Source organism: Miniopterus schreibersii (assembly GCF_964146895.1).
Source record: "Miniopterus schreibersii genome assembly, chromosome: 14".
In the NCBI taxonomy this organism is placed as follows: domain Eukaryota; kingdom Metazoa; phylum Chordata; class Mammalia; order Chiroptera; family Miniopteridae; genus Miniopterus; species Miniopterus schreibersii.
Genome location: NC_138114.1, coordinates 50049244 through 50074197, shown reverse-complemented (window position 1 = coordinate 50074197; position 24954 = coordinate 50049244). Strand labels below are relative to the sequence as shown.

The 24954-nt window shown below is 51.0% G+C and overlaps 1 protein-coding gene across 1 annotated transcript; it reads left to right on the top strand.

The window, feature by feature from the left end:
- Positions 1–21308: 21308 nt before the first annotated feature.
- On the top strand, positions 21309–23062 carry PRLHR (prolactin releasing hormone receptor). Its single transcript, XM_081157936.1, has 2 exons — positions 21309–21372; positions 21629–23062. The coding sequence occupies exon 2, from the start codon at positions 21635–21637 to the stop codon at positions 22745–22747; it is 1113 nt and encodes a 370-aa protein (XP_081014062.1). The 5' UTR covers positions 21309–21372; positions 21629–21634; the 3' UTR covers positions 22748–23062.
- The last annotated feature ends 1892 nt before the right edge of the window (positions 23063–24954 follow it).

Here is a 24954-nt window from a genome sequence, read left to right as displayed (position 1 = left end):
ATTTTCAAAATGCACTGAACATGAATTTCTTTCAGAAAAATAGCTACTTACTCACTGTTAGGCTCCCATCTCTACCTGGAAGGGTCAGATAAAGTCTGGTGTGTTTTTTTTTACCTCCCAGATTACATGACTTACCACAACCACAAGAAAGGTTGGCACATTGCAAACATTTGTCTTTTTATAAATATATATATATATATATCTTTTAGTTTGACAGTGCTCCTAAGAATGTTGTTGAGATAACCAGCAAACCGCTGTTGGGGTTTAATTTTCCTATCTCATAAATTCTTGTTAAGAGGCCCTTGTGTAGGCTAATAAAATGGTAAGTCCGTGCCTGGGGCGGGGAGGGGCACCAACTACAGTATTCTGAAAGAATGGACCAGGGTGGGCCCTCTGCAGTGTGGAGCTCTCCCAGTGCTTATAGGACACCTCAGGTTTTCTGCCTGCTACCTGACCACGTACGCATGCAGTGTGCATGTATTGGCCAAGCTTCTTTACTCAAGAACAGGTGTAACTCTTGTTTTCTTCCTGCACCTCTGTGGATCTTGTTTGCTCTGGAGACCACTAGCCTAAACGGGGATTCACTATCTTGCAGAAGGTCCAGGGTCGAAAAATACAGCTGTTCATTGACCTCGAGGAGCCAGGTTTCTTCCAGCTTTCTGCTCCGCCAGTGCACGGGAAGATCATGTTTTTGGGGCACATGGAGAGAGAGGTGCTCCCAGTACTGTCAAGAGTGGGTTCTTTGAACAAGGCCAGAGGCTCCCAAAGCTAACACGAATGTCCTGCCAGCACATCCAGAAAGCACAGTTGAGTGGCTAATCAGTGTATGTGGTTTAGAGGGGGAGAGATGTAGGCCAAGGTCAAACATACTCAGCAGAGACTGAACCCTATTGTAGGGAGAGCTCATCCTAGAATTTGTAGCTCTGATGGAGGCCCAGCATTCAGGGGATACAGGTCCTGTTTTCTATAACCCACACTGCCTTCTTCCCTGAGTGCTCTCACCCTCCCCAGTCGGGTCCCTCCTGTCCCCCGAAGCCCGGTGAGCCCTGCTGTGGTTGGTGTGCAGTCACCACATCTTGGTGGCTGCTCTGCCCTGGGGAGGCTGCTTCCTGCTGGCCCAGTTAGGGTGAAGCAACTATCCAGCTGGCTGGGGATGGGAACGGAGCTTTGCAATGGAGCCCTCAGAGCCCTCTGCACTCAGGGCTTATTAATATAGATTAATGGGCATAGAGAGGACTCAATTTCCTTAAATAAATGGATTTTAAATGGTTACTGGGGCAACCAGGCCTGGCTCCATTCATAATCCAAGGGATGGAGATAACTTGATAGGCTCTTGCCCTATACTTTGCAATCTATGAGTTCGTGGGGTGGAGAGACCGGGGTGTCCTGGACCCCGAGCTAGGACAGCAGATTCAGAGAGACTGGGAGTAAGGCCAGCAATCTGTGTTGTAACAAGCCCTCCAGGCGATTCAGGGGCGGGCTAGAGCCTGAGAGCGTTGCTCACAGGGCCCTTGGCTTTGAGCAGCTCCTGCTCTGTCCCGGCCCCACGCAACTCCCCCCCCAGCCCAGCAGCCTTCCTCTGCCCTGGCTGCCCTGGGATCTGTGCCTGCACAGGGCCCTCTGCTCTGGACCCACACGTGACCTGAGAGTAGGCCAAGAAGCAAGTGGCCAGTAGGGGCCGCCCCACCTCTGTCCCCCTGCTGCTGGCCCCCCTCGTGGTCGGGTGTCATTAATCTGCAATCTGCGGGGGCTGCTTCTCAGACTGTTACCCTCCCAGTAATGAGCCCCATGGAAAGTGGTGTGGACACGGATGGTGCTACCCACTTGTTTTGAAAGGGATACATCTCCCCAGCTGATGGCTTGTTGTGACTGGCTTTCAGCCTCAGGTGACAGGCATCAGTGAGAGCATCTGCCACAGCCTGGAGCTCCCAGGTCCCCAAGAGAAGGAAAGGGGAGGGAGACGATGGAGAGAGGCAAGCCGCAGACCAGCTGTGGAGGCGAAGGCACAGGTGTGCGCTCAAGGCCCTGGCTACATGCTAGCATCACTTGGGGAGCCTGAAGCCCGAGGGAGCCCAGGCCATGGAAATCAGACCCTCGGTGTGGCACTTGGGCACTGATGATTTTTAAAAGCTCCTTGGGTGATTTTCTCTCTCTCCAGCTTTATGGAGATATAGTTGACATTTAACATTGTGTAATTTAAGGTGTACAACTAGTTGATTGGATGCGTGCATACATTGCAAAGGGATTACCCCAATAAGGTTAGTTAACACTTAGTTACCATTTGGTGGTGGTGGTGAGAACATTTAAGACCTTTCTTAGCAACTTGCACGGATACAGTACAGTATTGTTAGTGACAGTCATCTTGCCGTACACTAGGTCCCAGAAGTTACTCACCTTATAACTGAAAGCCTGTACCTTTGCCCTGTATCTCCTCCTTTCCCCCAGCCCCTGACATCCACCAACGTGCACTGTTTCTATGAGTTTGGCTTTTTTAGATTCCACTTATGAAATCAGACGGTATTTGTCTTTCCCTGACTCACTGTCACTTAGCGTAATGCCCTCAAGATTCATCCAGGCTGTCACAAATGATAGGATTTCCTGCCCTTTTTAATGGCCGAGTAATATTCCGTTGGGTATTTTCATTGCCCATTCTTCCACTGACAGACACTTAGGCTGTTCCCGTATCCTGGCTGTTGCGAGTAATGCTGCCGTGGACATCTCTTAGGGATAGTGACCATGACTCCAGTGTGTGGCCAAGACTGGAAACCATTGCTCTAAAGGAGCCCTTCTCACACCTGAAGGGCACTAGGAGTACCTGGGAGATCTTGTTTAAAATGCAGATCCCGACTCAGTGAGTCTGGAAAGGGGCCTTAGCATCTGTACTCTGTCCTCACAGAACAACTTGCCAAATGAGCAATTTGTCCACATTATCAGATTTCCGGTGTGATTTGGTCAGTGTAATAGCTTATTAAGGGAAAGTTCACTTTTGCTTAAGATACTTCATCAGCAGAAAGTTACCAGCATTTCATTAGAGAATTTTAAAATCTAGGCTAATTTTTCATGTATGATATTTTCAATTCGTTCGGATAATTTTCTATTTTACAAAATGATTCTCAGTGAATGGGCTACATTCTATGTCTGTGGAGGAGTCTCAGCCAGCCTGGGAGAAGCACAACAGAGCTAGGTCTTTGTGTGAGCATTCTTACTGTCCCAGAGCCCCCCAATTTTTCAGGCTGGGCCTTCACTTGTTCTACATTATAAGAATCTGCTGCTAAAAGTGTTTGAAAACTGGATTTAATTTTATCTAAATGCTGCCTTTGACAGTTGAGAAACACAAGGCTCAGAGAAGTTAAGCAACTTGCCTGAGGTTGCACAGCCAGACCATCAGACCAGATAGATGCTCCAGGCCTTACCTTGTCAGAACTTGCAGGTAGAGCCTGCTTGATGTCCTGTGCCATCTGAGAGTTGAAAATGAGTGCAGGGACTCCTCCCTCCTATGACCACTGACCGGATCAAAGTGTCAGATGTGGGCGACATTGGAGCAGCATCCAGTGGAAGTGCTGCTCATTCCCACCCCAGTGAGTGCTCCCCTACCACCCAGGACCTCCTCTACTTTACCTACCTGGCCAGGCTCTACTGTGTCACGCTGGAGAGCAGGTGTGCTGGGTTCGAAGTTTGCCGCCACCGCTTCCTACATGACAGTTTTCTAAGCTCTCTGTTCCTGGTCTGTGGTGGGGGCCGCATTAGGACCTGCCACACAGACACACCGAGCATTAAGTTAGACGGTCTGTGTAGAGGGCTCAGGGTGATGCTGGTACACAGTAGCTGTTCAGAGTGGTTCTTTGTCATTGCACTGTCTTTGGGGAGGAAGGGGGGGTCCTAGAGGCAGCCCTGGGGAAGGGGAGAGGGTGGGGGCTGCTGTCAGCCACACCCCAAGGACTGAGGGACTCGGCTGGAGGGGGCAGCAAGAGGTCTGTGTCGCAGCTGTCCAGGCTGTCCCTGCTCTCCTGTCTAGGAGACCCCCTCCAGAGGCCACAGGGCTCCTGCTCCCAGCGGTGGGCCAGGCACAGGCACCAAGGCTCTGAAAGCACGAGAGCAGGGAGCTCCGTGGTCCTGCCGCAGCGTGGGGCTGATTTTTGTCAACAGCTCCAGTGAAAGGAGCGGGCCTCTCCTGCCTTTTAATTAGAAGCGGGATTTTTCTATTTCTGAGAATCCTGTGCTGGGGCGGAGGCGGGGGCCGGAGCTGCAGGCAGCCCGCCTGGGTGGCGTAGGCGCGCTCTCCCAGCCCCGATTTGAAAAATCGAGCTGAAAAAGTCAGACCTCCCGTCTGACTCACAGCCACTCTGCCTGAGCACCGGGCGAGTGCATTAACCTCTCGCCGCAGGCGCCCGAGGCAGCGCCTGAGACGTCCCCGCGGGGGGGGGCTCGCAGCCCCTGCCCCTGCAGGGCTGCCCTGTGAGGGGGCGTCTTGCCCCGGTGGGGGTGACTGCGCCTTCACTTCTCTGACCATGGGGCCGTCGGGGCTGTGGGCTCTGCAGGGAGGCTGCCTCTCGGCCATCCCTGGGTCTCATCTCAGCTGGGCGCAGGGTGCGGCTCTCAGGAGTCCCTGCTCCAAGTCACAAAGGCCTTGCTTTGACCCGTGAAAAGCCTCGACTGCAGAAACATTTAGTGTAAGCTGATGTAGGCATTAAAAACGGCGAGGGCATCCTTACAGAGAAGGACCCAACGACGTCTATGGTACACTATTCATTAAAAAGAAATTTATAAGTTAGTGTGTGGAGCATGTCTTGGTCTGCTCCGGCTGCCGTAACAGAGCACCGTGGGCTGGGTGGTTCTACAATAGACGTTTATTGTCTGACTTATGGAGGCTGGACGGTGAAGGTCTAGGTGCCCGCAGGGTTGGTTCTGGTGAGGCCCCTCTTCCTGGCCTGCAAACAGCTGCTTTCTGGCTGGGTCCTCACCCGGCCTTTCTTCTGCATGGGGCGAGGGTTCTGCTTGGTGGGGGTGGGGGGATGTAGGGAAGATGTACTTTCTGATGTCTCTTCTTATAAGAACACCAATCCTATCAGAGCACCACCCCCTGACCTCATCTAGCCCCAATTACTTCTTCAGAGGCCTGTCTTCAAATATAGCCACATTGGGGGTTAGGGCTGCAACATGTGACTTTGGGGGGGACACAAGCACCCCGCCCATAGCAAACCCTGACCAGGACCTTGGGCTCCAACCAGCCCCTCTCTGTATAGGTTGGGTCACTTGGGTGAAGTGACATGATACATCTTTGAGGTCCTCAGTTTCCCCTCCTGTGCCCTGGGGGAGATTGTACCTTTGCCTCCCACCTTCTAGAACTGGCATGAGGATGAAGACGATGACCGGGAGGTGGTAAGGGCCCCGAAATGGGAAAGGAGACCTCACCTAAGGTTGGGAGGGGGCATTTACAGAGATGCCCAGTGCTCAGGGTATCAGGTGTGGCATCTGCAGTGACCGTGGCACAAACACAAATGCCCAAAGGCTGGGGTGGCCCTGTCAGGGGAGTGGAAGTGGGTGGGAGCAGAATGGGAGGTTGCCATGGTGACGAGACACCAAGAGCCCCACTCCGCTCCAGCCAGGGAAGTCAATGGCTTTTTTGGACTTTCTGAAATATCAGAATGAGATGGAAATTGACTTGTTCTGCTGGTAAGTAGCTGATTAAAGCCCTCGAAACACTAGCAAGCCAAACAGGTCCCATTTGGTCCACAGTCCAGCAGTTTCTGACCGAGGCTGTCAGAGTTGCTAGTGGGCTGGGCAGGATTGGGCTTGGGAAGGATGCAGAGCTGGAGAGAGATGGGGGACTGCGACTGGTATCTAGTGGGTGGAGGCCCGAGATGCTGCTAAACATCCCACAATGCACAGAGTAGCCCCACAGCAAAGGATGCTGGTAGTGCTGAGGCTGAGAAGCCCTGATGTGTGTTGGGCAGGATGAACCTTTCTTGTTCAGGGCTGTCCTGTGCACTGTGGGTCAGGCGCACACACACAGGCACACACACGCACACCACACGCGTTCTTAACTGGAAGTCAGGAGGCAGGGGATGGCCTCTCAATGCCAGCCCGATGCCCCCTCTCCATCTGAAATCCATTCAGGCCAGTTCCAAGCCTCCCGCTCCTCATTCAGAAGGCAGTTTTCAGATGGAAGATGTTTCTCCAAGTTTATCCCACTCCCTGCCTGCTCCCGGCCTCTCTGGGAGAAAAGCGCAGCCTTAAATATCGATAATTATCATGCTGACAAGATTACTGGGTGTGTATCTCTGATGTTCTAACCATGCACGATCAACTGGGCTCTTCAACAGAGAAACAAGCTCATTTCATTTACTCTGAAAGCTTCCCACTTGGAGCCCCATTTCCTCTCCCGCACCAGGCTCCCCACCTGGACAATATGCCTTCTCACTCCAGAGAGGGGAGGCCAGAGAGGCAGGGACACAGGCCTGTTGTCTCGGGCTCAGGGTCCTTAACAGCTTCCGGGGCTGTTTGTCCATGAACCAGTGCTCCTGGGATTGGATCTGCAATTTATTATTTGATTAGTCTCTCCAAGGGCATCTTAATGTGCCCTTCGCAAGCACGTACTCCAGCCAGACGGTGTGAGAAATTACGCCTGTGGGGTTGCAGTAGTGAGACAATTATTCCGGCCACGTCCAAGATCCTGGCAACAAGTCTGGAGCTTGGTCACGGCCTTAATTTCCATCTGGGGTGAGACCGCACGGAGGATCTGAGAAGCCACGGCTTTTAGGTGACTGGTTTACAGAGGGAGCACTGGGCTGTGCGTTTCCCAGAGTCCCTGCAGGCCTGGCTCCAGGGTAAACGCTTGCACTCGTCACCATCAGATGTGCTTGTCGGAACTTGAATTCAGAACCGAGGTAAGCGGGGCAGGGTTGCGGCACCTGTTTGGCTGGGGGGGCTCCAGCGGTACAGAGCGGCCCCGGAGCCGCAGTTCCAGGGGCACCGTCTTGACCCCCGCCCACCAGAGCTGTGGCCCCTGAGCCAGCGCTGGCTTCTCACTCGGTTCCCTGATTACAGAAGAGCAGCCTCCTTCCCTCGGTGGCCAGTCTGTTTGTTTGTTTTTTTTAACTTGAATTTCTTCTCAGCCTAGACATTTTTTATTCCTCCATCCCTTCCGATGACTCTGTAAGCACCTAATTCCTGGAACTAAATTCATTTCTGCTTAAACCAGCTAGAGTAGTTACTATTACCTGCAACTGAACCCCGACTAATAGGGCCCCTGAAGGAAAAGAGCTTTTGACCCCCGATTTATTCCTTACTTTCTCCGAGAACACATTCTGACTTCAGTTTCATTCGCTTATTGAATCAACCAAAACCTGTACCAAGCATCTGCTAGGTGCTTATCACTGTGCTGAATGTGGGGGATACAATAACAGTGAAATAAGACGGTGCCAACCGGCACCCCTGCTCCAGCCTGTGGGAACCCCAGCGTCCTGTCTTCCAAACTAGAAACCATGCATATGGCGTCGTCTCTTCTCTTTTCACTGCGTTCAGATCCCCACGGCCCTGCGATAGGTTCTGCCTTCATAGTGAGCTTTATAAGTTGATTCCACAGGTCCCCAAGGCCCTGTCCTATCCGAGCATATCCCTGTGCAGACGAAATAACAGACAGAGAGGAAGGAGGTTGTTACCCAAGAAGGTCACCTGTGTTCTGAGGCGTCCAAAGGGCAGCATTAGCATTTGCCTTGAAAAGCTCAGTGATTTGGATCTAAGAGAGTTACCTCTTTTTTTCCCAAGACGAAGGGCCTTATCGGCCCAGCGGACAGAAACAGCTGCTTCCCCTGCAGCCCAGTGGGAATCACATCTGGGAAGGTTTAAACCAAACAGAGCATTTCTTGTTGTATAAATGGATGTTGTATAAAAGTGTTGAGATCAGCTGTGCTCCAAGAGAGGGAGTGAAAAAAACAAAACCCAACCCAACCCAGAATATCTTTGACTTTAAAATGATCAGGGCCACGGACTAATTTCTAATTTCCCTGATACCAACTAGCATAGTAGGTTGGTACTGGACTTGCAGCCAGCTGACACCTCACAGCTTCCCACCCTTTCCCCATCACCTGCCGCCAGGCTAATTCACATCAGATCAATTTGCTCAATGGCCATTGTCAACTCACCACATTAACTAAAAAAAAAAGTAAAATAAAACTGGGTAGTTTTAACTTACTGGTTTTCCCTTTGTCTTCATAGAAGTATTTTAGGGAATGTTCAGTTTATCTTTGCTCTCACTCCCTGTTGCCGAAGCCAGAGACCCACGGGGAGGGCGAGAGAGAGGGGAGGCCCAGAAGGAAGGAGGGAAGATGGGAAAGCATGAATATATTCATGGGAACATGCATAAGACTATAGCCTTAAGATGACATATTCATTGAATGTAATTAACCCACTCAAAAATATATTCAAGGAAAAGATACGCGCAGAGTATTCTTGAGTAGAAAGAATTCTGCTTGCTCTACATTCTAATTTTGAATAGTAATATGTTAATGAAAAATATATTTGTAAGAACCTTCATATTCAAGATAATCTTATGAATATATTTTCTTGGGCCCCTCGGTCTCCCTTTCTGTGCCCCTAAATCTTGTTAACAGCTATTTTTTGTTTCTTTAATCCAAATGACCTCAGTGCCCAACTTGGTCTTGAAAGTCTCCTTGTCACATACACACTAGTTTCCCTCATGTCTCCTTTGAGGGAACAGCCACCTTCTTAAACTGACACCCTATACTGCCCATCATAATCACCGTTAATTGTCTAAATTTGTGTTCATTTTCTTAATAACTACCCCTGACTGCGAGTTCAGGCTGGGCTTGCAGCTGATGAACCCCCTTCACTCCTTTCCCAAGAAACTTGCCCCTCGCCTGGGGAAAAGATTCTCTACCCAGACTTGGGGCCCTTAAAAACTAGAGAGCAGGCTCCACCCTTGTGTTCCAAGCCCTTATCTTTGAGTGGGAAGAAAAGGCCTGAGACCTGACACTGTTTGAAAATGAGAGTTTGCAGCACTGATGTTTTAAATGGTTAGGAAGCGTCAGGTACTTTTATATAGTTTGGCGATCGTTCTGAAATTCGTAGGATGTGCTTGCTCCCACTCTTCTGTAAATCTTGCAGCAGTGTATCTCGATGGCTGGAATCACCGCACCTGCGCATTCCCCTATTTATTAAACCACACCTGCCTTTGTCGGGGCTCTCCATGGCAAATTCTGCGACTTAATTAGATTTTTATTTCACCATAGAAAAGGGAAACATATTATGTTTCCAGACAGTGTTTGCACTTGAACTTGAAAGCACTTCCCATCATAGTCTCGAATCCAAATGTGCTCTCCACCTGCGTATTTCTTTTTTACTTTTGTTGCTGGCGGCACAATTAGCCTTTAAATACTGTTTTAATCTCCATCATAATTACATTGCTCTTCACCCTGGAGCCTTAAATTCTTGATTGTGTGCTAAAAAGTGACAAAGTTTCAAGAAATAAAAAAATGCATCTATTTAATATTTTACAAAGGATCCCATGGCTGTTGGAGGAATTATGCATGGAATGAGTCAGATGGAGGGGGCTGAGCGCTGAGGCAGGCGGCTGACAGGGGCCTGAGATGCCTAAGCTGGTGGGTCTGGTTTCCCCGCAGACGCTGGGCCCTTAAGGGAGGGTGGAAAGAATCCGAGACTCTGAGCTTCCAGCCTCTGCCCCTCAGCACTCAGGTTCCTCGTCTGTAAAATGTGGACGGTCACAGCTAATGTTTACTGAGCGCTTCCTCTGTGCCAGGTGCTATTCTTTCTTTTCTTTTTTTAAATTTAAATATGTTTTTATTGATTTTAGAGAGAGAGGAAGGGAGAGGGAGAGAGAAACATGGAGTGGCTCCCTCCTGCACATATGGGGATCGAACCAGCAACCTGGGAATTGCTCTGACCAGAAATTGAACCTGTGGCCTTTCAGTGCACATGATGATGCTCCAACCAACTGAGCCACATTGGCCAGGGCCCAGGTGCTATTCTAAGCACGTTGGTCATTCATTCTTATTACTTTGTCTGTTTTAGAGACAGGAAAACAGAGGACACGGCCCGTAGTCACATATCAAGTTAGTAGTGGAGACTGGATTTGAACCCAGCAGACTGGCTCCATAATCCACACTCTTAACCCCAAGCTGTATGTGTAGCGTGAGAGCTTTTGGTCTCCCACTTTAGGAAGGAATTAAATGTGCCTCTATTTGTGCCAGGTGAGCTGCTTCATAAGCTCAGAAGCTTCTCAGTGTCCTTAGAAGCACCCAACACCCTGATGTCTGGTGTCCTCACGAGGAGGAAGGGGGCAAGGAGGCCGATGGCCTGGGGTGTGCATCCGGGCTCTGCCCCTTCAGCCATAGAATCTTCAGGAAATTACCCGATTTCTCTGAGCCTCAGCTTCTAAGTCTGTAAAATGGGCATAACACTCTCACCTACTTCTCAAGGCTGCTGCAAGGTGGAAGCAAGGCAAGGAATGTCTGGAGCACCGAGAAGAGCTGGGAAGGGCTGAGATGGTGCAAGCGTTTGCTGAGGGCTGACCGTGTGCGGGGATCTGCACGGAGCCCATTGCATGGGGTATGTCATTTAGACCCCCAGGAGCACCAGAAAGTGAGGACTGTTATGAACCTGATTTTAGAGGAAACAGGCTCAGAGAGGTAGGTGACTCACCCAGCATCACACAGCCAGGAGCGGTTAGAACACTGGAGCCCCTGACCTTAGCCCCTGCCTGGCATGCTGCTCCCACCACAGACCTTCACGGGCAGTGGTTTTGAAAGGTCATCCCCACCCCCACCCCCACCCCAGGCCCGCCTCATGTCTTCCATGAGACTTGAACTTAGGGAGCAGTTGTGTTTGAGGGGGTGGCAGTGAGACCGGTTGCCACCCTCCATTTCTCCGATTCCCGTCCCCGGTGCTGGCGCAGAATCCGCCTGGCTTGGGCCGTTGGAGTTTGCGATTTGAGTGACTGAGCTCAGGGACGGCTGCTGCGGACACCAGGCCTCGCTGGGGCACAGGAATAATTAACGGGGGCAGGCCGAAGGCTTATGCAGCAGAAAACAGAAACCCGGGTCACCCTCCCAGAACGAATTCAGAGGAGGGAGCGTTCAGGCCCGCCCGAGACTGCTGCGGTGGCAGGGAGGGAGGGGCTGCCCCAGACAACCCGCAGCCCAGGCCCGCTCCCCACGCGGCCTCAGGGAGGCCAGGCCACCGCCCTGGGCTCCGGGTCCGACCCCTCCCCACTGGTGTCTGCTGCAGCCCCCAGGCCACCTCGAGTGAGAAGGCGGAAGGTGCACAGACATTGCACAAATCAATCTTTTCTCCTGTGAGTCAATGCTCTGCCTTTAAAGAATCCAAGGGGAAGGCCCAGCGCGAGTCTGTGAAGCAGACACAACGCTGTCTCGCCCCGTCTCCAGGGAAACTTTCCTGGCCGCGTCCCTGCTGCCTGGAACCGACATCACGCCTCCAGGGTCCGCTCTTGCTTCAGCGAGTTCTGGAAGCTGTCAGGTCTCCTTTGTCTGGGCCTCAAGCACCCACAGTTACAGGCTGCTGCGGGGGACAGGAGGAGGGTGCATCGCCAGCCTCGGGGGTCTCACGGGGGCAATTAGGCAGCAAATAAAACCCGATAAGGAGGAAGCGCTGAATGTAAGTTAGAGCTGGACCCCGGATAGGGGAGGCCACAGGCATGGGAGGGCTGGGAGGAGGGGCGCAGGGCCATCTCCTTTTTCTTGGTTTTGTAAAATAAAGAGGAGTTTCAAAGATGCACGGGATTGAGGAGGCCCTTCCTGCTGGGCGGGCCCAGCCTCGCGAAAGCTCCGACTGGGAATGAACGCAGCTGCCCCGGGCGCCCCGCACTTGCCTCTGTTTTCGTCACTGTGTGTGCAGCCCGCGTGGTTTTCTGTCTTGAATGAAAAGAAGAGACATGTGACTAGGGTCTGGGAAAGCAGGTGGAGTCTGTTGCTCTTTCAGGTGGTCATCGGGGTCACAAAACACCCTCTACCCAGAGGAAGAAGCAGAGAGTTCCCGAGAGTTGGGGCCACGGCCTCGCTGTGCTGCTGAAGAGCAGGTGTCCGTGGCCCTTCATTCCCCTGGCCTTGGTCTCCTCACCTGTAAAAATCCCTTTTGCCCTCAAGTTCCGTGCCTGGCCATCCCCCGGGGGCCTCAGGAAGAGCCTGGGTGCCCTGGATGGAATTCACAGCTGAGCTCGTGTGAGTGGAGCAGCCTCCAGTGGCCTTGTGGTCTAGGAGTGCGACACCCTTCTCCTGAGCGAAAGGATCGAGGCTGCTTCTGACGCCTGGGTTCCAGCCTGAAACGACCGAGTCCCTGGGGATAGCCCCTGCTCTTGCCCCATGCCCAGCTGGGTGCCAGACTCAGCGCTCCTTTGTTTTATCTCAGTGTAATTTTAATTTGCATCTCTCAAAATCTCAATAGAGAGTCTAGATGCGGACGAATGTGAAAGAAATGTGTAAAAATACACCAGTTCTTTTGACCCTGAAAGATGTTCCTATTTCTCTGTAGATACAACATTGTAGTTTCTGAATACAGGAAAAATCAATTATTTATTAATCTGGATATTTTCTAAATTGGGCACAGACTCAGCACTTTCTGAATTCAGCCAACCTCCCCCTGATATCGAAAGCTAAATGCCCCTGTGAAAGGTATGGGGTTTGCCAGAGGTTCGCAGGAGGGAGAGAAGAGGTCACTTTGTCCAACAGTAAAGCTGTGTTGAACTTCCCTTAGTGCTGAGGGCGCCCAAAGCCCAGCTGTGGCCACGGGATCTTGTTAAAATATAGATTGTGGTTCCTGAGGTCTGGGGTAGGGCAGAGATTCTGATTTCTTTTCTTTTTTAATATATTTTTATTGATTTCAGAGAGAGGAAAGGAGAGGGAGAGAGAGAGATAGAAACATCAATGATGAGAGTCATTGATTGGCTGCCTCCTGCACGTCTCCTGCTGGGGATCGAGCCCGCAACCCGGGCATGTGCCCTGACTGGGAATCGAACCCTGATCACCTGGATCCTGGGTCGACACTCAACCGCTGAGCCACGCCCGGCTGGGCGCAATTCTGGTTTCTAACAAACTCCCCCCAAGGCCGATGCTGCCAGCCTGAGGACAGAGCTTTGAGTAGCAAGTCCCTGAAACATTTAAATCCATTTTTGATAGGCAGTAAATAGAATTGAAAAAATAAAATGACATGAAATCAAGACGGTCTCAAGGCCTAATACGTCGCCAGGATTGTCAGCAGCTTAAGCATTTTATTTACAACCGTACATTTCCTAGGAAAACACCTTGTTGCCTTGTGTCCTGTGTGTGTCCTTTTTGCTTGTTGTCTAGGAAGATATTGCATAAGAAACATCTCAGGGAGCTCTCTAGCTATGTTTAATTTTGTGGGTTTGATGTAAAAAAGGAAACCCCACTGCAGCCTTTAATTATGTTTTTGATATTTGTGATATGAAAGGAAAGTAGCTGGGGGAATAGTAAACAGACTAGTACAAGGTTTTTAAGTCTTGCCTGCAAAAGCCTCATGGAGCCAGCAGGGTGTTCACATGGTCAGAAAAGGCCCCAAGGGCGAGATGAGGAACTGTTTTGAATGGATCTGTTGAATCGTAGGAATCGAACAAAAGCCAACTTACTGAACTCCGAAGCCTGCCAGCAATTACACAGGCCGACTTCGCTGGTGCTGTTTAAAGCTTCAGAGCGGAATCCTCGGGGAGAGCGCACGTGGACTGAATTATTTCCCCCAGGGATCCTTCCCTTAGCGAAGCGCGAACCCACGGGCCCAAGGTTAATTCCTAGATGTGTCAGAAGGCCAGCCCCTGGAGAGAAAAACCAAAGCCAGGCTTAAAGGATGGCAGGTGCATCAGATAGAAGGGGGGCCGCCTTTTATTAAGCAGACAGGTGGTGCCAGGCAGGTGTGTGGATAGGTAATGTCATCCAGGTGGGTGCAGAAACTGACGTCATCCAGTGTGTGCAGAAACTGACGTGATGCAGGTGTGTAGATAGTTGACTCAGGATCAGTCTTGGGCTCCTGAACTATCAGAGCTTGTAGAGACCTTCAGGATACTCCCTCCGTTGGCCCCCCGACCTGCTTTGCAGATGAAGACACAGAGGTCCTGAGTTGGACAGGGCTTGCTCTGGGTGACTGGGCTGTGACTGTCAGCGTGGGAATTTGCACCGGGGGCCCTGATTTGCAGGCCTGGGAACATCAGTGGTTCCCCTAGGGCCCTCTCCTCATCCCAGCTCACTCCTACAACGCCCCGGCTGGCCATGGTCCCGGCCTCTCCCAAAGACTCCACCTGATCCAGGGGGCCGGTGGCTTAGATTTTGGCCTTAGACATTTTATTAACCATGGGATTATGAGCGTAAGTGAAGTCACCGGCGGGCACCTAATTTTAAAAACATTAAAACAGAGGTCCCTCTCCAGGTGGAAAGCAGTGTCTTTGGCTGACACACACACTTTATACAGGTCGTTCCGGGTGAGCCAGTGCCCCTCCCAGCCCATGAGAATTCATCCTTCCCAGCAGCTGCCATGAGGCCCTGGTTGGCACTGAGCTCTGTGAGGACAGTGGCGGTCTGCTGTGCCCGTGGAGCTCTGGACAAGTGTGCCCACCGGGAGGAAGGGGGACAGGCAGGTGTGGGGTCAGATGAGGAGGTAGCCCGATGCCCCTCCCAGTTGGTGGGATGGGGTCCACCTGGCCAGCGGGCCACAAGGGGCAGAGCAGTGCAGACCCAGGTTCCTTCCCACGTCCTCAAGGACAGCGAACAAGCCTCACCAGGCTCTTTGTCCGTGGCTCCCCCCTCCCCCCTCTGCTGGTTAAGCCCCTCTCTGACCCTGGCCTGGTGCAGTAACTTACTCATCAGGTCTTAATAAGTAAGTAAGAAAGGCTGTGTCCTTCCCCTCTGGTCCCCCGAGTGGCTTTTTCGGACTAGTGAAGAACAGCATGGTGCTCCCGGGATTGGAGCTCTTAGGCCACAGCAGGGAAGACCCAGTTGGGGGGCCGTGGTGGCCAGTCCCGACACCCACGAAGAATGCTGCTTGGTTCAAGAGCAGTGTTCCCATCCACACTCACCTGACCACCATAAGCACTCACGCCGATGTAATGAGCTCTGACAATTCATTCAGCAAAGACAGTCCCCTGCAGTGTGAATTGGGTCACATCTTGTGACTCAGAAATTTCTCTTTGCTGAATGGACCCCTGAGAAATCCTCCCCAACGAGGCATATGGAAACGCGTTTATTTTATTTTTATTTTTCTGAATTTGAATCTTGAGTTTTTACAAAATAGATGACTATTGAGCAGCATTAGAATGTTATGGTCACTGGAAACATCACCACTGAAAATATATATGCTTCACTCTTAATCCAAATACTGGAATAGCATATGGAATCTTTTGCTACAGATTTATTGAGATATAATTGACATATTGTATAATCGTGAGGTGTTGATTTGACACACTTGTATATTGCAAAATGATTCCCACCATAGCACCTCCATCATACCACATAACTACCATTTATTTTATTTGTGGTGAGAACATTTCAGATCCACACTCTTAAGCAACTTTCAAGTATATAATACAGTATTATTAACCATGATCACCATGCTGACCATTAGATCCCTAGAATTTGTCATCTTAGAGCTGGAAGTTTGTAGTCTTTGACCTATATCTGGAACATCTTTATTTTGGTAAAGTCTATAATAGCAAAAAGTTGCAAACAACGTAAATGTCCATCAATACTACTTTTCCGTGGCTTCAGGCATATATATGTAAACACACAGGGAAAGGACAAGTGTAACCTCTGAGGGAGGGACTGAGATGGAGGGTGGAGGTCAAAGGGGGCTTTAGGCTCATCTGCCTCATGTCCGTAAAATATGAGAATGTGTTCATGTGCTATTTATGTCACTAAAAATAACTTGAAAAAGACAGAATATAGAAAAAGCACTGAGCTCCGACAGTACAACTGTCTTCCCATATTTATCACGTAAGGGGAGGGGACGGGCTGAGACCCAGTGTGGCTCCTCTGGGCTTGGTGGCTGCATCTCGGTCACGGTGGGGCCGTAGGGAGCCAGGGTTCCGTAGACTCACTGCCTAGTGGCAGACTGTAGGACACGGTCCTCCCACTTGAGTACGCATCAGAACAACCCACAGTGCCTGTGATGTTTTCATTTCCCCAGGTCTCGTTTTCAGCAGTGCCGATTTAATAGGTCTGTCTCGTGGTCCATCAATCTGCAGTTTTTTAAAATAAGCACCAGAAGTGATGCTGACATAGGTGGCCTTTGAGCCACAGTGGACGAGAGGCATACAATCCATGTTATTCGCGTTCTGCAGAGACACTGCTCTCGGTGTCCTCAAGGATGAATGTTGGGCTGTTTCCCTGGTGACAAAGGCCCACTAGCTAAGAAAAAACACAGGGAGATCACACCTTCCTAGACATCTGAACTGTCAAACTGCCGTCCCTGGATGTCGTGCATGTACACACATGTGTAAATCACTGGAAAAACGCAAGGACCATTCCAGTTTTGCATTTTGTTAAAAACTAAACAGGAAGAGGCCCTAGCTCACGAGACAGTAACACCAGAATGATGGTCTGGAGAATAACTCAGAGGGGGGACATAGAGAGACGTGGTTTGGGTCCGTCTCTGTGTTTGGTCAGGAGGCAACCAGAATGAGGGGCTTCTACAAGGTCAAGTTTTCTATCTAGATGTGACCACAAAGAGCCCTTACCGCTAAATGCCCTAATGCAAACACAAGATGATTGTAACCATCCATAAAAGCCATTTCCAGTTGATTATGAAACAGGATTGGAGTAAAAAATAGGAAAGCAAATTGCCTGCCTTTGGAAAAGAATGTTATAGAAATGGCTTTCGAGTGTTTTGTTTTGGCTTATTTATTTATTTACTCATTTATTTATTTATATTTTCTACTGATAGACTAAGCTGAGATATGCCATCCCTGCTGCTCATGTCTGAGTATCGACAAGAATCCAATCAAAAGTTAAAAAACAGAATGTGCTAAGATCTTGAATTGAGTCGATTGGTCAAGCCTTGTGTCTCTTAGTGCTTTTTTTGGGTACAGAATGTGACCTGGCTGGGTCCTGAAGAGGAATGCAGTGAGACCCGGGGATGTATGCAATGAGGCTGCCTGTGGCGAGAGGCCCTAGATAGGTCAAGGTCAGGGACTAAAGCTGCCCTAGAATGTTGGGGGTGAAGGGGAGCAACTCAGCCAGCCCGGGTCTCCCCTCAGCCCTGGATAATCCTATCAAAACAGGCCACACTGTCAGCATTGCTCATGGACCACTTGGGATATTATTAAAGGCATGCATTTCAAAATTAAACCACAGAAAGGAGGAGAAGGGAGCTGTGTCATGCAGCAATCTTGCCTAGTTACTCCACCCGAGGACCTGACAGGGATGCAGGAATCACCGCGAGCCCTCCCCTGGGAAGAGCAGGGCTGGGGAAAGAGGGAGGTGGGTTCCTCACACAAAGCCGCAGCCTGCAGAACATTCTGATGATTAGAGCACTCACTTTTCATTCATTTCCTGCCACCTGAACACTCATAGAGATTCATAATGGCTCTAAATTGTTGTGTATGTTTTACATAAGCATAGGAAGGAGTCACATTTAAACAACATGTGCAATGTTGATACAGTTGCGTAAAAAATGTTATGAATACTTTAATGACTCTTGTGAATTAAAATAAATATGCTCTATAAGGGTAAACACAATTCTGACTTGCTAAGGCAATCAGTAAATTTCCCAGTGGTCGTCAATGCCCCCTTTCACAGTAGGTGGTGGCAGGGGCATTTTCCATGGGCCTACGTCACAGTGATCCACGTGGCCTTCCTTCTTACTCGCTGAAGTGCACATTTCCATCAATGTTTGGTTGTTGTTTTCTGTCCTTGATTTTTTTCACACTATCTCACCCGGGGCGTTGCATGACTGGTAAACTGTAATAAAACGAAGGAGAGCATTTAGACCGAAAAACGGTGAACTCTCCTCACCACAGCCAATCTTCTGGAGGAATGTTCAAGTGGAAGGGTTTAGGGAATTGCTCCCCTGAAACCCTCTTGACAAGAGACAGTGACATAAGGCAGGACAAAGGAGCATCCAAGAGTAGCTGACATTACTAGGTGCCACTATGTGCAGCTCCATCACACTATGGGACCTTCTCAACATCCTCCAGAGGTGGGTATTTTTATGAATTTCTTATATTCTCCAAAACTGGGGTTCTTGCAGAATAAAATGCCCAAGGCCCACACTGAGTGATGGCGGAGCTCCTACACAAGCTCAAGAGCTGTGTCTGTTCCTTACTTGGCTTTGGGCTTTGGGACCAGTGATCGCCTCTGTTTGGCAGTCAGCTTGGGCTTATCTTAGGGTTTTCTTAAACATCACCTTTTCCCATTTGCCCCGCTGCTCTTTCAGGAAGCGATGAGTAGACAACCTGGTAAATGCAGGGTTTTTGGAAATACAATTCTGGGGTTCAGATGTCTGAAGGGAGCTGACTGTGAAGGCTGGTAGCGCTTTCAAGCAGAGGACTTTGTGAACTTTTACAAAATATATGTTTTTATTGATTTCAGAGAGAGGAAGGGAGAGGGAGAGAGATAGAAACATCGATGAGAGAGAGTCATTGACCAGCTGACTCCTGCACGCCCCCTGCTGGGGATTGGAACCCGAAACCCAGGCATGTGCCCTGACCGGGAATTGAACTGTGACCTTCTGGGTCATAGGTTGATGCTCAACCACTGAGCCATGCTGGCCAGGCGACTTTGTGAACTTTAAGAGTGCTGAATTGGTGTAAGGCACTGGTTCTCAGCCAGGGGTGATTTGGTCCCCTACTCTGACCCTCAGGCGGATATTTGGCAATTTTTAGAAACATTTTTGGTTGTCACAGTTGGGTATGTGCACTCCTGGCATCTAGAGGGTAGAGGCCAGGGATGCTGCTAATCATTCTATAATGCACAGGACAGCCCCACATGACAGAATTACCCTGCCCCCCATGTCACTAGTGTGGAGGGTAAGAGACCCTGGTATGAGGGATTGCTACATTTCTTATATATTTGGAAGCTAGTTTTTTCGGGGCTTTCGCTAAATTGATTATAACTTGGAGAGCGTGGGTTTAGAATGGATACAGGTGCATAAAATTGATTGCTTTTGTTCCAGTGTTGACTTTTCCTCCTCTATGAGTGAATCATTTGAATTTGGAGGGTAAAATAATTTTACTTCTATCAGCCCTAACAGAGATATCTGCATCCAGAAGACAAAAGACAAGGGTTTGCTGGAGAGGGGCGAGGGAGCTCCGCCCTCTGGAAAAAGGCAATAAGATGTGAGGGGGTGAGATAGCTTCAGAGGAGTGTTAAGTAAGAAACATCTAAACCTGTAGAGAATTTTTATGGGTTTATCTGAGCCAAACTGATGACAATAGGTAGGAAGCAAAATCTCAAAAGATTGAGAAAATGCTCCAGAGGACAATAGCTAGGAAGCAAAATCTCAAAGGATTGAGAAAATGCTCCAGAGAATGGCAGTTTATTTTATACATTAAATCAAAGGAGGAGACATAAGAGGGTTACATGAAGTCCACTGGTGGTAGATTAGGGACCAGGGAGAAAGCAAAGCTGGGGAACCTCTAAGGTTGGGTAAAGAGTAGAATGGAGAGAAGCCTGCTTCTTTTACATTGGTGGGCGTGGGGCAGTTACCAATGAACACTTACAGCACTTAGAGGTGGTATTCGGGGGACAAGATAACAATGAGGGGTTCTGTGGTCAAGCCCTCTGGTGTGGTGGGTGGGCCCTCAAGGGTCTGGAAAAAGAGATTACTCTCATATTTTAAAGGTATGTTATCTTTGATGCAAAAAGACAATTGAAGGGCTAATTTAAGGTAATGATTGATCTTTGTAAAGGAAGCTACGGGTCTGGGATGTGACTACGCACCATAATCCACTTTCAGTTAGGAATTTTGCTGTGCAGACCACGCTATGCGATTACTTTCAGTCTCTGAGTTTGTAGGGTTTGCCTTTCAGGCCTGTGCTGAGTTGTCAGGTTTAGCATGGGGCCCCTTTTTTGTCCACAGAAGAGAGGTTACAAAGCCTCCTTCCCCCCCCCCCCCCCGCTCCCCCCCACGGTCCAGGTTAATTTGCATTTCAAAGACTTAATACTACTAAAATTTTATGTAACTTTTAAGCTTCTCAAATGTTTGTTACTTCTGTTTTCCAAGTGGAAATCCTGCAATTACTAGTATAGACATATTTCACTCCTAAAATGAGGTGAGGAGGCCTGGGGGTGTTCATATAAGGGGGAGAGGGTAGGGTCCCGGCCCAGGAACTTAGATTCTGTCCTGGGAGAGCCAGGCAGATGAGGGACAGGGCATGGTGGCTGAGAAAGAGCGGAAAGGGTGATTGGGGAGCAGTGGGGGCCGGGTATTAAGTGTGTCTGTGCAGTGTAACTGGCATGAGGGCTGTATTTTCTGACCTAGAGAGGTGACAGAGTCACCACCCTCCAACACCCAGGGGCCCCGGCTCACTGGCCTGCACTCCACCCTGCTGCACTTGGAGACGCAGCCGCAGCCCCAGGAACCAGGCTGGTCCCTTTTGCGAATGCATCACACCCAGAGAGGGGTGGGAAGTCCCCTCCCCAGCACCCGGGCTCCCAACAGCCAGGCCCGCGGGAGCTGTCCGCGGTGCTGAACCCTGTCCTGGGCTGGGCGGGAGCCGCAGCCTGGGGGAGCGCTCGGGGTCCCGGGGAGGGCGAGGGCCCGCAGGTCTGCGGGGAGCTCAGGGCTCCCCATTTTAAACCGCTGCAGGAGCCCCCACGCTACTCTGTAACCCCAGCCTGGACTCTACGCAGGATCCAGCGCTTAAGGACGGGCCCCTCACTCTCCCCCACACCCCGTGGTGCGTCTCAGTCCCCACCCCGCTCCTCTAGCCCCTTCCCTCTGAAACTGCACCAGGTCGTCCCGAGAGACCTGGCGCTTCTCGCCCCACGCTCCCCTCGTCCGCCCCACCCTCTCCCGAGCGGAACGCCCCTGGGGCGCAGCAAGCTCCTGCAGCCGCGTCTCTGCCGCCCAGGCTTGTCCACCCCTCCTTCCCTTGCCGTTTCCGTCCTTCTGTCTCTCGCCCTTCTCTCTAGTTGTCTAAGCGCCGAGCCTGGTGGTGTGCGCTCCGCCCCCATTTTCCATACAAGGGCGCGCTGGAGTGGGGGCGGGGCAGAGGGAGGCGCTCCCGGCCCCCCTCAAAGCTGCGAGCCCGCTGGCAACTCCGGGATCTGTTCAGCTCCCGCGGAAAAGCGAGAAGCCGGCACCGCAGTCGCGGGCGGAGGACTCCAGGGGGCAGATCGCGCCTCTCCCTCCCGTCCGCCAAGTCGCACTCACCAGGTAGGACCGTGCCCCTGGGTCTAGCCTGCGCCCACGGAGAGAGCTCTAAATGGATTAGAAGGCGTTTAAATAACCTGTGCGTGTATAACCACGCACCGATTTATTTTTGCAGAGGTGGGATGGCAGCACTTTTAATTGTTATTTATCTTGGCCCGTTACTCCAAAGGGAGTATTTGGATAATTGGGGAGGGAGGGGTTGGGTAGGAGGGGGAAGGTAGAAAATGAGAATTGACGGACTTTGATTCTCTTTGGACAGGTAGCCATGGCTTCCCTGCCGACTCAGGAGCCCCTGGTCCCTGACTTATTCTCTGAACTTCCCCCGGTGGCCTCAACCCCAGCGAACCAGAGCGCAGGGGCCCCGGTGGGCAACGGGTCGACGGCTGGCCCGGGCGCCCCGGGCGTCACTCCGTTCCAGAGCCTGCAGCTGGTGCATCGGCTGAAGGGGCTGATCGTGCTGCTCTACAGCGTCGTGGTGATCGTGGGGCTGGTGGGCAACTGCCTGCTGGTGCTGGTGATCGCGCGCGTGCGCCGGCTGCACAACGTCACCAACTTTCTCATCGGCAACCTGGCCTTGTCCGACGTGCTCATGTGCACGGCCTGCGTGCCGCTCACGCTGGCCTACGCCTTCGAGCCGCGCGGCTGGGTGTTCGGCGGGGGCCTGTGCCACCTGGTCTTCTTCCTGCAGCCCGTCACCGTGTACGTGTCGGTGTTCACGCTCACCACCATCGCCGTGGACCGCTACGTCGTGCTGGTGCACCCGCTGCGCCGGCGCGTCTCGCTGCGCTCCAGCGCCTACGCCGTGCTGGGCATCTGGGCGCTGTCCGCGGTGCTGGCGCTGCCCGCCGCCCTGCACACCTACCACGTCGAGCTCAAGCCGCACCCCGTGCGCCTCTGCGAGGAGTTCTGGGGGCCCCAGGAGCGCCAGCGCCAGCTCTACGCTTGGGGGCTGCTGCTCGTCACCTACCTGCTCCCCCTGCTGGTCATCCTCCTGTCTTACGTCCGAGTATCGGTGAAGCTGCGAAACCGCGTGGTGCCGGGCTGCGTGACCCGGAGCCAGGCCGACTGGGACCGCGCGCGCCGCCGCCGCACCTTCTGCCTCCTGGTGGTGGTCGTGGTGGTGTTCGCCATCTGCTGGCTGCCGCTGCACGTCTTCAACCTGCTGCGGGACCTCGACCCGAGCGCCATCGACCCCTACGCCTTCGGGCTGGTGCAGCTGCTGTGCCACTGGCTCGCCATGAGCTCGGTCTGCTACAACCCGTTCATCTACGCCTGGCTGCACGACGGCTTCCGCCAGGAGCTGCGCAAGCTCTTGCTCGCCTGGCCCCGCAGGATCGCGCCGCAGGGCCAGAGCATGACAGTCAGCGTGGTCATCTAATGCCGCTGCACCTAGGCCTGCCTCATCCGAGGCCCTCCACCCCCGCCCTGGTCTCCGAGGGTGCCCGCGAGGCGGGACTGGGGGACCTGTTCCCAGAGCCAGAGCTAAGCCAGCACGGGCAGAACAGGCCGCCCAGCCCTCTGCTCAGCCGCCTGCCTCGGCCTTGAGTCTTTGTAAAACGTTCCATGGGCTTTGCTGCTAGTGCTTTGCTTGGAGGAGGCCAGGGAGAGGGAAGGAGATTTACTATTTTCTATTTGTGCTGTAAAGGTCAAGCAAAGCTCTTTCTCTGGTTTTAAAACAGTGTTTCTGAACCGTGGCCGCCTTCCTTGCTTTTCCTTCTGTTTGCCTCGCGGTGAGATGAGAAGGGGCAATGAGGTAGGACGTAAAGCCTGTCGGTTTGCCTTTTCAAAAGGTTGCAACTCAGATATAATTCCTGATATCGCTTAGCTAACTGGAACCCGTTTGTTTCTCGAATTCCGGGGAAGCGTATATTACCAATTGACATCTAGGATGTTAGCATTTCCTGAATAAGGCCTTGATACATCAAAGGGGTTTTAATTTTAAATCCACTTGCATTTATAGTGCAAAACACTTACAAGCCACCTTCGAGAAGGTCTTGCTATTGTTTTTCCTCTCCTTACCCCCAATTTTATTTGAAAATGATGAGATAAATTAGTCAATGAAGAGATTAAATAGGAATAAAGTGGAAAAGGTACCAGTCACTTAAGGGGACATACAGCTATGCATAGGACAAATGTCCTACCTGTGGGTATGTTTGTGTGTACGCACCCAGTGTTTGCCACAAGGTGGGCACTCAGGTATTTGCTTTTCTGAAACTGGGTGTAATCTGTGAGCTACAGCGTTCTCCTGCATCGTCTAATTGCTCGGTCGCAGCAGACCCACGGCGGTGGTCTTCCAACTGCTCGGCACCTGCTCTGTAGCGACACACAGGGGACACGATCAACCCCGAATACAAGGACCGGGAGAAGCTTACTTAAGGTCAAAAGAGAGAAATAAACTGTCATTCTCCAGGATGCACAGAACACGTAATTCCAATCCCATGGTTAAGGGAACAGGTGAAGACTGTTGGGCTGTGATACCAGGCTGATAATTCTCACCGTAACCTCCTGAGAGTTCTGTAAATGAGGACAAGTGCCCAGGGACAGGGGTTTCCACATTGATGTTGCAACAGTGACTGGGCAGTGAGAGCAGGAGTCTTAGGCAATGATACCTGACATGCAGCCGTCAGATCAGCCCTGTGGCATCCTGGGGACCGGCTCCTGTGCTCCCAGCAGCGCCATTACCGGGAGGCTCAAGGCCACACACCTCATGTTTCCTTAGAGCATTCTTGGGGTATGTGTGGAGAGTGGGGGCGATGGGGAAAGGATGGGGCTAGTTGGGGAGAAATATGATTAATTGTGGTCTCTTTGTTGCCAGGTTAAATTCACTGCTTCTTAGCTCTGGTTGCTCCTAGAATCACCTGGGGAGCTTTCAGATAACATCACTGACTAGGCCCTATCCTCAGAGAGTCCAGTCAATTTGAGATGGGCCTGGGCATAAGGGTTTTTCAAAGCATTTTAGTTGGTTTTAATATACATTCAAGATTAAACTTTATAATTTTTAAAATTGGTTTTAGAGAGAAAGGAAGGCAGAGGGAGAGAGAAACATCAATGTGTGAAAGAAACATCGACCAGTTGCCTCCTGTACATGCCCCTACTGGGGCTCTAACCTGCAGTCTGGGTGCGTGCCCTGACGGGAGTTGAACCATGACCCTTTGGTGGACAGGATGACCCTCCAACCAACTGAGCCACATTGGCCAGGGTAAGAAGTATCCTCTTTTTAATGAGTCTCAGAAACATCTGAGTGAAGCTTTCATTGTACCTGTCACAGGTGTTAAGAATTTGAAGTTGAATTCTGACAGTGAGTTACTTGGAGAAAACTCTTTTAAGCCTTCAGACAATACCTGATGAATCACATAGAGACAATTCATTATAATCAGGAATATATAGGTATTCTTTCAACAATTTCCTTACATGTCTTCTATGTGTAAGGCACTGTGTGAGTCCAATCAGATCAATTGCATTATAAAGTTATACACTATGAATTATTCCAAATCCAAAAACTGAAGTGTTCCCTGATTAGCTTGATGTAAGTAAGTCTATATCAACTGTGAGAAGAAAGTGTCCCAATAATTACTAGAAAAGCTG

What these genes read in the sequence shown, in the direction of transcription:
- PRLHR (XM_081157936.1), top strand. Translation starts at nt 21,635, where the DNA reads ATGGCTTCCCTGCCGACTCAGGAGCCCCTGGTCCCTGACTTATTCTCT.